At 59.9% G+C, this 15307-nt stretch overlaps 1 protein-coding gene across 2 annotated transcripts in view; it reads right to left on the bottom strand.

Annotated features, from left to right (window-relative positions):
* Positions 1-15307, bottom strand: part of BEGAIN (brain enriched guanylate kinase associated) — a 46686-nt gene that overhangs the window by 19993 nt on the left and 11386 nt on the right. For both annotated transcript variants that reach the window (XM_055418553.2, XM_088829847.1), the window contains exon 2: positions 7179-7207. In XM_055418553.2, the coding sequence (XP_055274528.2) occupies positions 7179-7207 (29 nt within the window). The remainder of the gene's footprint in view (positions 1-7178; positions 7208-15307) is intronic.

Below are 15307 nucleotides of genomic sequence, written 5' to 3'. Positions count from 1 at the left end.
GGGGACTCAGATGGGCTGCAAGGACAGGAGATTTTGAAGGGCAGGGCAGAAGAAGGTAAGATAGAACAGTCTATGTGGAAAAGTGAAAGTGAAAGGCGCTGCTGTGTTGGAGTCTTTGCGACCCCATGGCCTATAAAGTCCACGGAATTCTCCAGGGCAGAATACTGGAGTGAGTAGCCTTCTCCTTCTCCAGGGAATCTTCCCAACTCAGAAATCGAACCAGCGCCTCCTGCATTGCAGGAGGATTCTTTACCAACTGAGCTGTCAGGGAAGCTCTGTCCATGTGGTGGGTCCCTTTATAATGCCCTGACTCCCAGAGGGGGAAACTGAAGCAAGGCAGTCATTCACAGTTTAGTGAGAATTAGCCCCTAAGATTTCCTCCCCCAGAATTATGTTTAGAAGTGAGGCAGAGCTGGTAGGAGCAGCTGGGCCATACAGTGGGTCAGGTAGCCACACAAGAGCACTGGTTTTCTGAGGGTAAATGGGGGCCTGGAGGTCTTGGAGGTGCATCGTCAGCTCTGGACTTCAGGAAGGGCAATGGCGTGGCCCTCAGGAGGGACGCTGGAGGATGGCCACTGGGCTGTAAATTTTGGCCCAAACACAGAGAAGCCTCCTCCCACTGGGCAGTGACCAGCTGTTTCGGGAGGCCCAGACACCTGGAAAAGCCCCTTTCTGCTTCTGGCCTCCGTTTCTCCAAACCCCTTCAGCTCCATATTCCCTCCTGGCTTGGAGGAGGATGTAGAGGGCAGAATGCTGAGGGCCCGAGAAAGGCAGCACTCAGCTGCCAGGGGAGGAAGAGCATTCCCTCCTGCAGTGGGCCTTTGCCCATGTCCGACCCCCTGCGGGGAACACCCCCCCCCCGCACCTCCTCATCTCCACCCAAGCATCTCCCTCGGTCCAAGCCAAATCCCCTCCACTGGAGGCTCACAGGGTGATATTAAAAAAAAAGAATAATTAAACCCCGCCTGGGAGTAGGGTGGGAGGCACGTGTCCCCCAACACCCCCTCCTTGGGGGCAGAGCCCCCATCATGGGCATGATGAAGTGCGGGGAGGAGCTGTTCTCCAACCCTCCTCCTCACTGGGCACCACCCTTGGGTCTCACTGCAGAGAATTAGCACCTGCCATGGGACAGCTCTGAGTGCTGTGGCTCGGCAGTGAGCTGCTGTTCTCGGGGAAAGGAAGATGATACACAAGATAAATGAGTAAAACAAACTGAGAGTCAGGTGGGGATCAGGGAGACGGAAATGAAGACAAGCAGAGGGAGCATGGGGGAGGGGATCTAACTGTAAATGGGGCGAGTGGTCAGGAGCCCCCAACCCTGACCCCCTGACCATGAATGACTTTTGAGAAAGATGCAAAAGGAGGGGAGGCAGGGAGTCACATGGACCTCTGGGAAAGAACATTCTAAAAGGAAAGGCACGTGCAAAGGCCCTGGGGCAGGTGCCTGTCTGATGGAGTTGAAGCGCAGCAGGGAGGCCTAGTGTCTAGCGGCGAGTGGGCTGGGAGAGTCTCTGGAGATGAGGTCAGTGTGATCTGACACCTGTGAGGCGACCTGAAAACCGTCTGTCTCTACCTCTAGGACGTCAGCCTGGCACCTGGCACAGTGTCTCCAGCATGGAGAGTGGCGTCTGGCAGAGGCAGCGCTGCAACACATATTGGAGATACGAGTGAACCGAGAGCGCGGGACTGAGCCCTGGGGCGTCTGCGTGAAGAGCACACAGAACCACCAAAACCCCAAACAAAAAAGCCAAAACACAAAAGCACAACAAGAAACCAGGCCCCACAAAAGCAAAAAGAGAAAACAAACCCACACAAAACCAAACAACAAAACACAAGACCCAAGCCAAAAAAACCTCCACAAAACCCCAAACAAGAAAGAAACAAAAAATTAGCACACCCCAAAGTTAAAAAATACAAACCCCCCAAAACACAAAAACCCAAACAAAAAATTCCCACAAAAATTAAAAAAAAGCAGAAACTCCCCTGAACAAGAAATTACTAAAATAAAAAAATAAATAAAAGCTAAGCTACCCCTCACAAAACATAAAACTCATAAAACCAAAAAATAAATTTAAAACACAAAACCCTCAAAACCCAGAAAATGAAAAAGCCATAAACTAAAAAAAAATTTTTTAACTCAAAAAACGAAACCCAAAACCAAAAATTTAAACCCAAAAAACCATAAAACCCAGAAAACAAAACAAGCCAAAGCCCCCAAAGCCCCCAAATTAAACCCCTAAACAAAAATACAGAAACCAAAAAATTCTCCCCCCCCAAAAAATCCCACAAACCCAATCCCCCCAATTTAAAACCACAAAACTCAGGAGACAATCCAAAAAGCACAAAAAAATTTTTGAACCCCAAAATGCCCCCCAACCAAAAAAATTTAAAACCCACAAAAACGAGAAAATAAAAAACTCAAAATTTAAAACCTCCAAAACAAAAGGCACAAATCCCCCCAAATCCCGAATGACAAAACAAAGAAACAAAACCTCCCCCAAACCCCCCAAAACATGAAAAAGCAAACACACACACACACACACACACAAAACCAAACCAAGGGTGGAGGGGGCGGTGCAGTGGCAGTCCATGACAAAAAAGGAGCCCAACCTCAAAACCATGCACAAAAACCACTTTCAATAGGTTCATGACATCGGAAGGGTTGCTTAAACAAGGCACAAAAAGCTTCCATCAGAAAGTAAAAAGCCTAAAAGATTCGAGAGAAATTCAACAGAATTAAAATGAAGAACTTCTGTTCATCAGAAGACCATTGAAAGAGCCGGAATCCAGCAGAGGTGCCTCTGCCACACATGTGACCGGCTAGGGCTCTCTCTGAAGAGCTCCAAATCAATACGGCAACTTGATGGAAAAACACGCAGAAGTCACCAGCGAGGAAGCCCCAGCCGGCTGTCATCCAGGGCCGCGCAATTACCGCGCCCAGAGCAGCTGCTCCGCCTGCGGCCTGGCGAGCCGGGGCTGGTACCCGGGTGCCGGTGCGTGGAGGATGCCGAGATGCAGGAAGTCCCGGGGCCGCGGGGAGGGTGTGGCCTCCCCGCCGAAAGCTGGCCGTGCGCAGCCGTCCCCCCACCCCAGCACCCGCCCTGTGCCCCAGCAGTGCGGCTCCCGGGTCCCCTGGGGGGAGGCTGCACGCTCGCGCCCCCCACTACCCCCAAACCCAGACAGGCACGGTCACAGCAGCTTCAATCGCTACGGTCCAGGCTGGAAGCGCCCGGACAGCTACCAGCTAATAACCAGATTGCAGCAACTTCACTCAGCCGCCGCCGAGACAGTCAGTCATCGGCAGCTCCAAGCACAGCTAAGGACGCCTCTCCAAAATATCATTGTTTTGGTGGGGGTTTTAAAAAAAAAGCCAACCTGAAAAGCACAGGCTAAAAGACAGCATGTATGTGAAGTTCTAGACCAGACAAGGGAAAAAAAAAAGTCAGTTAGGGATGCTCATGGGCGGCCAGATCGAAAAAAAAAAAAAAAAAAAAACACCAACAAAAACCCAAGCAATCTTCATCACAAAAGCCAGGATCCTGGAGACCTGGCGGGGGGTGGAGGGGGCTGTGATGGGGGAAGGGTCTTGCGGGAAGTTGGGGGGGCGTCTCTGGGAAGCTGGCGGCACTCAACTTCTTGACCTGGGTGGTGGTCGTCTTAAAGTTAACCTCTAACCAGCGCAGGGAATTATTACTTTTTCCAGGTGCCTATCACAGTTAACAACTTTGAAAAATTATGTTGTAGGGGGGAGGCGCAGCCTTGAACAGGTTTGCGGTTGGGTTTTCGGGGCCCCCTTCTGTGTCCCGCGTGCCTTGCGGGGCGACGGACCCACTTTGCTCTGTGACAGAAGCGGGAACTGAGGCCACGCAGCAAAGTGGCCGTGGCGGGAGCCAAGGCGGGCAGACCGGTGCAGAGGAAGGCAGAGAGAGGGGATTAACTTGGGGATTAGCCGAGCAGCGGCTAGCACGAAGAGAACCCGTCGGGACTTGCTAATATCTGCAAATATTTGACTGTCACCGGAAGAGTTTTTCAAGCAGAAGCAGGATAGCTGAGTGAGCGGCAGGGGGCACGCATCGGGCCAGAGCAGAGGTGCTGGGCCTGGGGCTGGAGAAACGGACTTCCAGGCGCTTCTATCTGGGGTGGGGAGAACACAGGACACCCCGGTCCCCCGACCTCCACTCTGCACACTTGGCCGATCTCCCTGAACACAGCCTCACTTCCTCAGGCCCCCAGGACCCTGCTCCTCTTAGAAGGCTTGTCCTATCTGTCCTCCTTGCAAACTTCTATTCATTCTTTAAAGCCTTGGCTCAAGTGTCCCTGCTTCCAGGAAGTCCTCTCTGATTCCCCCAGTCAGTGTCTCCAACCTGGCATCCCTGGGAGCATGTGTGGATGGGTTTGGGTCCCTGTTCTGGAGGGCTGACCCGTCTCAGGGCCAGTGCAGGAGCTGGATCACAGAGAGGGGAGTGAACCCACCTGGGGGGTGAGGGAGTAGAGTCACAAAGGTCATGGAGAAAAGACGGCAAGGAGGGTAACTAGTTTGCCACGTTGACAAGAAGGTGGGTGGAAGGGCATTCTGAGCAGAGGGAACAGCATGGGCAAAGGCACAGAGGCACGAAGGTGACAACTCGTTCGGGACCCAGAAGTGGGGGTGCAGTATGGGGTGGGTACTGGGAAGGAGAACTCAGGCAGAGACGGGCGAGTGCAGGGGCACCCCAGCTGGGTACCTGAGGATGACAATGAGCCCTGTGGTTCTGGGCACTGGGATTTGTGTGCTTGTGTAACAAGCATTGGATGAGGCAAAGGACCTGCCATCTTGGAGCTCAATTCAGATTCCTGGGCCCAGCCTGCAATGTGCGCATAGGAGCAAGAGGAAGGATCCCAGCCCAGGGTCATCACTCTGAACACACAGGACCCCTTCCCTTGGACCACACATGAATCTTCTCCTGCCTGGGAACCCATAGTTGTACAGCTCAGGTGCCCCACAGCGAACATTTACCTGGATCCCTGCTGTGGGCCAGCTCCCAGGTGGGGTCTGTCATCCACAAAAGCTCAGGTCATCCTCCCAGCTGCCCTACAAGGTAGGGGTGGCTAGGATACCCACTTTACAGATGAGGAAACTGAGCCCCAGAGAGGGTCAGGACTTTGCCAGAGGACCCCACAGCCTGTGACCTACACCATGGGGGGCCATGCTGACCAACTTCCCCTACATCCCTTGGGGTTTCTTGGTCCCGGACTCCTGACACTAATTGCAGGGCAGAAGCTCACAGGGGCAGCTCCAGCTCTGGCCAGGAAGAAATAGTCTGGAAAAGCCCTTGAGGGAGCTCTGAGACCACTCGTAGGGTGAAAGGGAGAAGGCAGAAGGCGCCCCAATCCTGGGAGGCTACACTGGGTCCTGGCCCATGGGACCCCCAACCCCACCAGTTCGGGGGCTCTGCTTCCGCTGCCCGAGTGCAGCCCACGAGCCCGGGCCCTGGCCACTGCCACCAGTCTTCTGGATTTGGCTCAGTGAAGCCCTCCACCCACCCAGCAAAGAGATGCTCTGTGCCCTCAGCATCTGGGGCAGTGGGTCTGCCCACCTGGCTGACCTGTCCACCTGTGTTCCTAGCTAGGCGGGGCCATGTCTCTGTCCGTACTGCCCAGAACACAGGGACAGGTGCACCAGAGTCTTGGCTGGGCGTGGAGAAAGAGGGAACCAGACAGAACCTTAGAGGGCTCTCCCCGAACCCTGGTCTCAAGGTGCCCCATGGATGGTACTTTTTTTCCCCAAGTCTCAGCTAAGTAGGGACCCCTCCTTCACAGAGAGCTCAGTCCAGTGGGGGTTCTGGCGAGATACAGCCAATGGGGGTATCGGGGAGGGCCCTGGGGGGTTCAGATCTGAACTCATCTACATGGCCAGAGGCACATGGCCAGAGCTCCCGCTGGACCTCAACAATGACTAGGTGGGCTTGGCCGCTGGACATTTGGGATATTTGGATCTGAGCTCCTAAGCTCTAAGAGCCTGGACCCTTCCTTCCAGTCCCAGACAGATGGGTTCTGGTCCTAGGGGACCCACAGGGGAGGGCTGCACTCCAGCCCAGTGGCTAGAAGATGGCCCTGCTCTCATGTCCAGCCTGCGGCCAGTCTGTGGGAGCCCACCTGTCCCCAGGCTCCCACCTGGGCATGCCCCAGTGACCCATCCACGGCAGTGAGGGTCACTTGGGAAGGCCCCAGGGTCCTCCCCGAGACCCAGGGACCCGTCCTGGAACAAGCTGGGCTCTGCAGGATCCCTGCCCCTTGGGGAATGGGTGCACCTGCTACCCAGCATCCTCCCCAGGGATGCTGATCCTGGTCTTGGGAGGGGGAAAGAGGAGAGGTAGGGGGGAGGCCAAGAGACCCCCCCCCCCCAAGCCCAGGAGACTGTCCTGAAATCCAGAAGCTAGAGCTGGGGCCTCCTGCCCACACGAAGTCTAGGCTTAGCCTTCGGAAGGAAAACACGAGGAGGGGGGTGGAGGGGGGACGCGCAGTATTCCCAAAGTGGGGGTCAGGGGGTTCGAGGGAAGTTATGAATATTCAAATCGACGGTCCCGGACCTGCCTCGAAGGGCGCCCAGTTGGAGTCCACCGAGCCTCAAAGTTTAGCACCTTTAGGGAGGCTGAGGGGAGCACTCCCCAGACGCCGTCGCGGGATTCCCCCAAAATGGCTCCAAGACGGACGGCCTGGCCAGCCAGGAGGACCCCATCCCCCACCCACCAGCCCCAATGAGGTGGAAACTTAAAAGCTCAGAACCAAGCAACTGTCAGCTGGGGGATGGCGGGGGGCGGCCGGCGCGGGGGACTGGGTGCGTAACAGCAGAGCAGAGACCCCGAGGGTCCCGGAGGACAATCCAGAGTCCAGGGCAGGGCCCCGGGGATCGCGGAGGCCCGCGCGCGCGCCAGCCCGGCCCTTGGTGGCGCGCCCCCACCCACAGCCGCAGTGGCCCCAGCCCCGCCGAGGACCCCCGCGCGGGGCTCCCCGCTGTCCAGTCGCGCGCGCGCCCACACACGCACCACACACAGGCACACCGGCCCGGGCCAGCCGCGCTGGGCGGCCGCGGACCGTAGATGCGCTCGGGCACAACAGTCCTCTCCCCTCGCCCTCCCCAGCGCCCCCATCCCCGACCCCGGCCCCGGGAGCCCCGGCACGGAGGACGCTCCACTCACCTGAGTTTCTCCATGTCTGCGGCAGAGGCCTGCGAGAAACCAAACGAGAGGGTCAGCAGGCAGGAGTCGTGCGCTCCGCGGCCGCGCCGCGCGGGGCTGGGCACCGCGGGCACAGTGGCGGGGCGCCCGGGCGCGCCTCGGTGGTTGGGAAGTCCGGCCCGCGCGCCCCCAGCCCACACTCACCGGCCGCGGTCCCGGGGACTCAAGGGGTGCGCGGGGCCTCGGCCGAGTAACAGGTGAGCCCGCCCGGGCCGCCGCGCACCGAGTTACGCCCCCCGGGGAGAGGAAGGGGCTGGCCCGGGGACTCGGGACCGCACTGACGGAGGCGATCCCGGTCTCGCCCGCCCGAAAAAGAAGGGACCCGGCCAGACTGCGTTAACTCTCCGGCGGCTGCGGCCCCCGCTGCACACCCCCCACCCCGCCCCACCCCGCCCGTTAACCCTTCCAGCCCCACGCTCCCTCCCGGAGGAAGCCAAGCCCGGAATTGCAGAATCTCCGAGTCGGAGAATGTTCAGACCGGGCAGTTGGGGTCCGTACAGGAGTGGAGAACCTGACACGCTCGCGAACCGAAGGTGCTAGCAGTCGGGACCTCAGACTCCTCAATCGGGGACCCTTCTGCCCTCAGCTTCTGGGGTCCGGGCCTGGCTCGCCCCTCGCGGGCCCAAGGGATTAACCCCTGCGCACTAGGTTCGCCAGCGGGGCTCCCTGCCGGGCTTGCGCAGACCCGCCCGCGCGCGGCTTGGAGACCCTCCCCGCCCAGCCCCGCGCCGCCGGGCAGCCCCTCTGCGGGCCGGGCGGGGGGCCCACCCGCAGCTGTTAACCCTGTGGGCGCCAGCGAAAGACTGGGACCGCGAGCGGCCCGGGCGGGATCGCACTTCCTGCGCGGAGCGGGGGGCGCGGGGAGGGCTCTCCGTCGCCCGGGAGAGGCCGCTCCCGGGAGCTTTCCCCCGTCTTCCCGTACCATGCCTTGGATTCAGGGGGACGTGGGGGGGCTGCGCCCAGGGACCACGCGACACACCTGGGAAGACTGATGACTGCCCATCCCGGCCCCTCGCGCCGGGCGCCGCCGCCGCGTCCACCGGGAGCGCGCTCCGCTCCGGTCCGGGCCCCACGCCGCCTCCCCCACCGCCCCGCCGGGCGAGGGCGCAGCCCGGGCCGCCAGCGCCGAGCTGGAAGGCCCGACCGGGGGCCTTCCGCCAGGCTCCGTCACCAATTCCCCGGGTGCTCGCTCGGGCCCTCCCGAGATGCCCCTGGCCTCAGTTTCCTCACCTGCGAGCTAGATTTGGGGGCGGGGGGAGCAGGACGAGGCGTTCTGTTGCCCTTCTGCATCGCAGACTGCGGAGGGGCTGGGGTGCCGAAAGGGATTTCAGACGAAAGGATCCCCGAGGCGTTTGGATTGGCAGCCAGACACAGTCCCCGACGCTCTAAAAGTTGTCGGAGCCCACGAGCCCAGACCCCTCTATATACCCTCCTCCCCCAAGACAAGGAGCTGGCCGATTGGCCAAAACCTCCCCGACGCCCCCTATGTCCCCAGGCCCACCTTTCCCAGGTTCCCGTCAGCGCGCTCAGCACACTTGATCCCAGCATACAGCAGGCGCTCAATAAACACGGACGAGGCATGCTTGAATCCTACTCCTCTGTGGCGTGTCTTTCCCTGCCTCTTCCCTTCTGGCTCTGAGTTCCAGGCAGGAGTCCTGTCCCTTCACCAGGGCACCCCCAGCACCCAGCAGGCCTGGCCTCCACCCCACCAACGCAGGGTGGGAGGAGCCCTGCGTTGCCAGGGTCAGCCCCAACCCCAAAAGTCCAAGTGTTCCATCATCCACCCACGGGTGCCTCGCTCATTCATTAGCTCGGGCTCGGTTCTTGGGGTTCCGAGGCGGCAGCAAATGAGGTGAGCCCTGCCCTCCAGGGGCTAATGGTTGAGAAATGAAACCGTGGCTCCTGTCCCGGGAGTCCACCCACAGCAGAAGGGCTGAGGTCACAAGGACACCACCGCCCAGCAGCCCTGTGTTCGTCATCGCGCTGGCCAGCTCTCCTCCGGGAAGCAGTCTCTCCCATTTTACAGAGGAGGAGAGCAAAGCCCAGAGCCTCAGCCCGGCTGGGACCCCCAAGCCTCAGGGACCTTTCCCACCCAGAGGCTGGGGACGCTCCTCAAATGTCTACGGTTGCCTCCATCACTCACAGTGAATGACCTGCCAGCGAGTTTGTCTAAAATTAATAAGCATGTATTAAAATTTAATTATAAAAATCTAGCATTTATTATTTATATTGAATGTTTCAGCTTGTCTAAAAGGCCTGTCTGGGATTTTTCTCCCCCACGAAGGGACTCTAGGAGAGGACGCTGAGTTGCCCTGGTGGCAGGGGGTGGGTGGCGGGGGTGGGACAGAGGCTGACAGGGAAAGGGGGGTGGGGGTCCAGCTCCAGCACCATAGCAGCCTCTCCCTTCACTCCGATGATCCAAACCCTGAAGTCTCGCTCTGATCCTACCACCAAGTCTCACCTTCTCCCCAGACCCAGTGCCCTTGTCACCACTGTCATCATCCTGAAAGACTGCCTCCTCCAGGCAGCCCTCTGTGGAGGAGACCCAGCCTCGCTGTTGGGTGTGGCCTCCACAGCAGGTGTGTGCTCCCTGGGGCAGCGTCTATGTCTTTCCCAGTCAGCTGTGTCCTGGCTGTGTCCAGCCAGCACCTCACCCAGGGGGCGGGAGTTGTGTGCCAAGCTCTGGGAAGTTGAGCCAAGAGCAGTTACAGCTGTGCGTGGCTGGCCCCACGGGCAGGTGCTGTTCCTTTAGCAGCGATCTTGCCATTGAGGCCAGAGCCCTGCGTTCAAGTCTTAACTCTGCAGTTTATAACCACGAGATTTGCGGGGTATTCCTGAGATGAGGAAACCCAGCAGGTGCACACATGGCCAGCTCTGAGTCCCCTGAGGTCAGCTGAGGGCTGTGGATGGACTGGGCAAAGGGGACCCAAGGGGCACTGCCTGGGTCTCGGGCTGGAAGCGGCACCTCTGTTACAGGAGAGGGCAGGGCGCTGGGACCACGGCTCTGAGGGGCCTGTGAGCTGTCCATGGTCCCCACCGTGAAGTGAGGCAGCAGGAAACAGCCTCAAGGCTCCATCGGGCCCCTCCAGGGACCCACAGGCAAGGGAGGCCCCCAGTGGTCTCCGGATACAGGTGGGAGCCCAGGTGGGCACTCTGGGTCTCTCAGTCCATCCCCGCCCTGGGTGCCGTCCCTCCGGTTCATTCCAAACTCACAGCCCCGTGCCTATTGCTGCAGCAGACCTGTGACATTATCACTGTCTGCCCTGAACTAGCCTCTTGTCCCTCAGGGTGGTCCAGGACCTCTGGGTGGTCCCACCCTGCTGGTGGTCCAGCCCAGTGGCCATCGACTTCATTTCCCAGCCTCACGCGAGCCCGCCTGGCTGGCTAAACTGGACGGCACCGCGCATCTCTGCCTCAGTCCACTGCCGCCTCTTCCTCCGGTGTCTCTGCCCGCGCTGGTCCCCGCTGCCCTGACTGCTCGCCTTCCCACACCCTGAGCCCTATTCTGACCCCCGCTGACTGCCACAGCCCTGCTGCCACCCTTCTTTCCCTGTTCCCCAAGACTCTGAGCTTCTGGAGGGCCAGGTACAGCCCCTTCCACCCTTGAGTTGCCCGCTGTGTGGCCAGCACGGCCAAGGGCCCACGGAGGGAGGCAACTCTGATTCACAAGTCAGGCCTCAGCCAGGGGCTGGGAAACACGGACCTGGCCCCGCCTAACCCTCTGCCCACACCCCCCACCCCCTGCCCTTCGCTTGGCACACACGGGCCACCGTGCTGGTCCCAAGCTCACCCAGTTCGCTCATGCCTCAGGGCCTTTGCACTTCTTCCCTCCTGGATCTCTGCAGGGTTGGGGCCTTCCTTTCTCTGACCACCCACCCAGAGTAGCTCCTCTCTCCACCGAAGGGTTTCTCATCACGCCCTGTCCCTTTGGACTCCACTCCTTTGGCCTGCCCCTGCCCCTGAACTCCAAGCGACACCCCTGATGGCAGGGGCACCTCTGCTTCAGCCACGGCGTCTCTGTCTAAGGCCCGGCACCGCGGCCTCCAGTGAGCAGGCGGTGACACCCGAATGAATGCAGTTGCTCTTTCTCCCCAGCCAGTGGCATCTGCTCTCCGCCTCCAGCAGCCTCTGGTCTGCTCTCAAGGTCCCTCGTGGTCTCCCTCCCATGCCAGCCCATGCCCCCCTCCACTCCCCCAAAGCTCACCATCATGCTGGGGATACCTGAGCCCACTTGGGACCCAACATATATGCACCCACACAGAGCCCTGCCCAGGGAACCCCTCTGCCAAGAGGGGTCAGTCCTGTTCCGGCCCCCACAAGCAGACGTGTGACTCCTTGCTGGACCATCTGGCCCTGTCCTATTACTCCCCCCCACCCCCAGTCCTGTAATACCTGAAACCTCAGCGACAAGGAAAGCGAGGCCAGGTCAGAGAGGGGCCTGGGGTGCTCAGGCCTCCCCTCCGACGTGTAACTCCTTGCTGGACCATCTGGCCCTGTCCTATTACTCCCCAAACCCCCAGTCCTGTAATACGTGAAACCTCAGTGACAAGGAAAGTGAGGCCAGGTCAGAGAGGGGCCTGGGGTGCTCAGGCCTCCCCTCCGACTTGCCCCATGACCCTGGGCCAGTCCCTGCCCTCCCATGCGGCCTGTGCTCAGTCCCCTGGGCCCTCCTGGGATCTACTTTGAGACCCAGCTCCCTTGGTTTCTTCTATATCCTGCTCCCTCAGCCCCTCTTCAAGGGAAGGAAACAAGCCCCAAACTACAGAGGGCAGATGGCGGAGAGGACCAGATTTCAGATGTGGTCAAGACAGCGGCCAGCTGCCTCCCACGGATGGAGCTTTGAGCCTCAAAAGCCCTCAGCCTCTCTGAGCTCAGGGCCTCACCTAGGGAGGCTGGAAAGTCTTCAGAGGATGCCGTGAGTGCACGGTGGCCCTGTGAGTGCACGGGACCGTCTTGGGGACAGGGCTGGCAAAGGGCTGGCACCTCTCCCGAGCCAGGCTTTTAATGCCATTACTCAGGGTGGACCCTCTTCAAAGAGGTTTTACATCACTACTTGCTCGCTTGCATTCATTCAACAAACATTCCCTCTGGGCCCTGTTCTAGGGGACTCAGCAGCGAACAAACTAATCCAGAGGAGCATCTCTGCCCTCATGGTGCTGATATGCCCACAGCGGGAGGCAGACTGCCCAGGGCACTGTGTGGTCCCCCTCCTGCCCTGAGTTTGGGGGGCATCCGTTCACCAGCGGGGAGCAGAGATCAAGTCGGGGGCCTTGTGTGCCAGCGTCAGAACTCTGGCTTCTATCGTGAGAGGGTGGGAAGACCCCACCCAGCTGAGCAGAGGGGTGCCCCTCGGGCTGCCACGTGGAGGACACCCTGAGGCTTGAGTGCGGTGCCCCGGGAGTCCAGCTGGAGGCACCCACACAGTCCAGGTGAATGGGGCCCAGGGTGGAGGTTCGGACATCCCAGTGGCGGCGTGGAAGAGAGGGTAGGGGACAGGGGTTTGGAGCTCAGAGGAGGGCCCAGGAGATGTGAATTTGCAAGTGGTCTGCATGGAGACAGCACCTGAGTCCCGACACTGGATGAGACCACCAGGGAGCCAGCCTAGATCGGGGACAGGAGGGACTCTGCTGGGTGTGGGGGTTCAGGGAGGAGTGGAGCTAGCCCAAGAGACTGAGAAGGGGTGGCCAGGGACACAGAGAGGCCGGTCTCAGGGTCCACTGTGCTGGGCACACAGCGATACCTTAGTCAGAACAGCAAGCTGAGTGCTGATGGACAGGGAGGGGTGGGTCCTGGCCCAAGGCCCCTCAGCAAGTTGGGGAATTGACCCTAAACCTTGGCTTGGGGCTGTCCCCACACGGGGCCAAGAACGTCCTTCCCCTTGGCAATTCGGCAGGACCCCGCTACGGGCCAACAGGTGCCCTGTCCCCTCCCTCGGCCACGCCCCACGCTTCTCCGCGTGGCAGGGACAGCGCCTCGGGCCCCCAGCCGTGCGCCAGTGCAGATGGACTAGGCCCGCGGCTGCAAACTGGCCTCCTGAGCTAAATCTGGCCTGCCAGCATGTTGTATTTGGCCTGCGAGAGGGTTTTAATTTTTTTTTTTTAAACATTTGAGCCAACATTTAAAAATTGGGAGCGTTTACATTTTAAAATCCGTATTTTTGGCTCCTGCTGAAATTTTGGAAAGATCTGGCAACTCCGGCCCACATTCCCACGTGGCAGCAGTTGGGGAGCAGGGAAGCAAGCAGCTGCCCCCTCCAGAGGCACCTTGGGGGTCCCCCACTCTCTGCGGAGCAGCGCTATCACACCTTAGGCTGGCCACACTGACCAGGAGCCTAGGGCTCAGAGGGTGGAGGAGCTTGCCTGAGGTTTCACAGGATGAAGCCTCTCAGGTAGGATTGAAACGCAGCTCTGGAGACTCCCAGGCCTGGCCTCTGGGGTCTTGTCAGCACCCCCTGAAGGCTGCTGCAGAGCCCCCAGCCCTCCTCTCCTTCCTAGACACTGGCTGGTGCCTCCTGCTCTTTTCTGCCCCTTGTGTTCTCAGGAAACCCCTGGCTCAAGTCATTCACACTTTAGTACGAGTCAGCTTGGTACCAGCTCTGTGATGGTGACAGTTTGGGGTCTCTGAGACCTTCTACCATAGCATGTTGTATTCTGGACAATGAAGCGTCAGACCAGAGTCCACCAGGACCCCTCAGCCAGACCAGGCAGAAGCAGGACTAGAGTCCACCTCCCCTCCACCCTGCTTTCCCCAACCCCGGCCTGGATTGCCGCTTCCTCCCCAAAGGGGTTCACGGTGTCAGTCCAGGCACTGACCTTGAGAAACAGCTTTCAGACGGATGCCAGGAAGCCAGGGGTCTGCCCTGCCTCCCGAAGCTCCAGCTTCACCCTGGGAACTGTTCTGGGGACACAAGCCTGTCCAGGCCAGGTGGAAGGGCCGTCATATGACCTGCATGGCTCCCATCATCCCGGTGATGGGATTCCTGCTGTGTGCAGGCACCTTCATGCATCACCTCCCATCCCCGCCACGCACACAGCCTAGAGACACTGTGGGATACGGCTTGTTCGGGCTCCCTGAACGAGGGCACAGCCCAGCCAGGACTCTGCTGAGCTCTGCTCACTGAGCCTCAGCTCCTGGTCTGTGGAATGGGCCTGATCCTAGCATCTGTCTCACTGGCCTCTTTGGAGTATGTGATGCAAGGCTGGAGGGGACCACACAGGATGCTGGGGTGGGGTAGGGGGCTGACGCCCACCTCCTGCTTCAAGGCGCCAATGCCAGCTCCTTGGGAAGGACATTCTGGCCGGGCCCTGGGACAAAGCCCTGCCCCCCAGCACCTCCTGTGGGGTCCCGACAGGTCCCGAAGGCCCCGTGTAGCCTGGCAGCCAGGGGAGGCATGTGCGAGGAGACTTGAGACAGAATCTTCCAGAGGCCTGGCCATCGTGGGGCTCCCCTGGGACCCAGTGGTCCCCAGAGTGAGGGGGCAGGGTGTGCCGAGCCCAGAGCAGAGGGGAATCCTGGATCGACAGGCCTTTGTGGAGGAGACTGGGGACACCAGGCTTACTGGGTGACTGCTGGAGGCTTTCCAGGGACAAGGCAAAAGAAAGCTCATGACCACCACCGCCCTTCCTCGGCCGGGGAAATTGAGGCCCGTGGGAAACTGAGTGGGTGGGTGACCCATCTGGATCCTTGAGGTGACTACCCTGAGCTGAGAGCTCACCGGCTGCGCTCGGCCCAGCAGACCCCAGGGGAGGGGCTGGTGGACTGCAAACACCCGGAACCCCGCAGCAGCCATGCCGCTTCCGGGCTCTCCCTGGAGACAGAGGAGGTCAGGTCACTGGAGGCAATGGCACCAGGGCGCAGGGCTGCAGGGGGCAGTTAAGTGGCTGTATCGCAGCCCGGCTCCTCCCGTGACCTCCCCTCACCTCTTCCCACACCCCACCTTATACGTTGGGAGCACAACGATGGCACCAACCCATGGGGGTGGGGGTGCACCAAGGTCAGGCACAGACAGAACAGCGTGGGCAAGCACTCGGCAAGCATCAGCTCTCTCCCACCGCCCAGGACTTTACTTCCACAACAGTCCCTCAGGGCTG

The sequence above is a fragment of the Moschus berezovskii genome, chromosome 21 (genome assembly GCF_049115385.1).
Source record: "Moschus berezovskii isolate FMDL1 chromosome 21, NW_MosBer_1.0, whole genome shotgun sequence".
In the NCBI taxonomy this organism is placed as follows: Eukaryota; Metazoa; Chordata; class Mammalia; order Artiodactyla; family Moschidae; genus Moschus; species Moschus berezovskii.
This window is presented reverse-complemented; position numbering and strand designations above follow the sequence as displayed.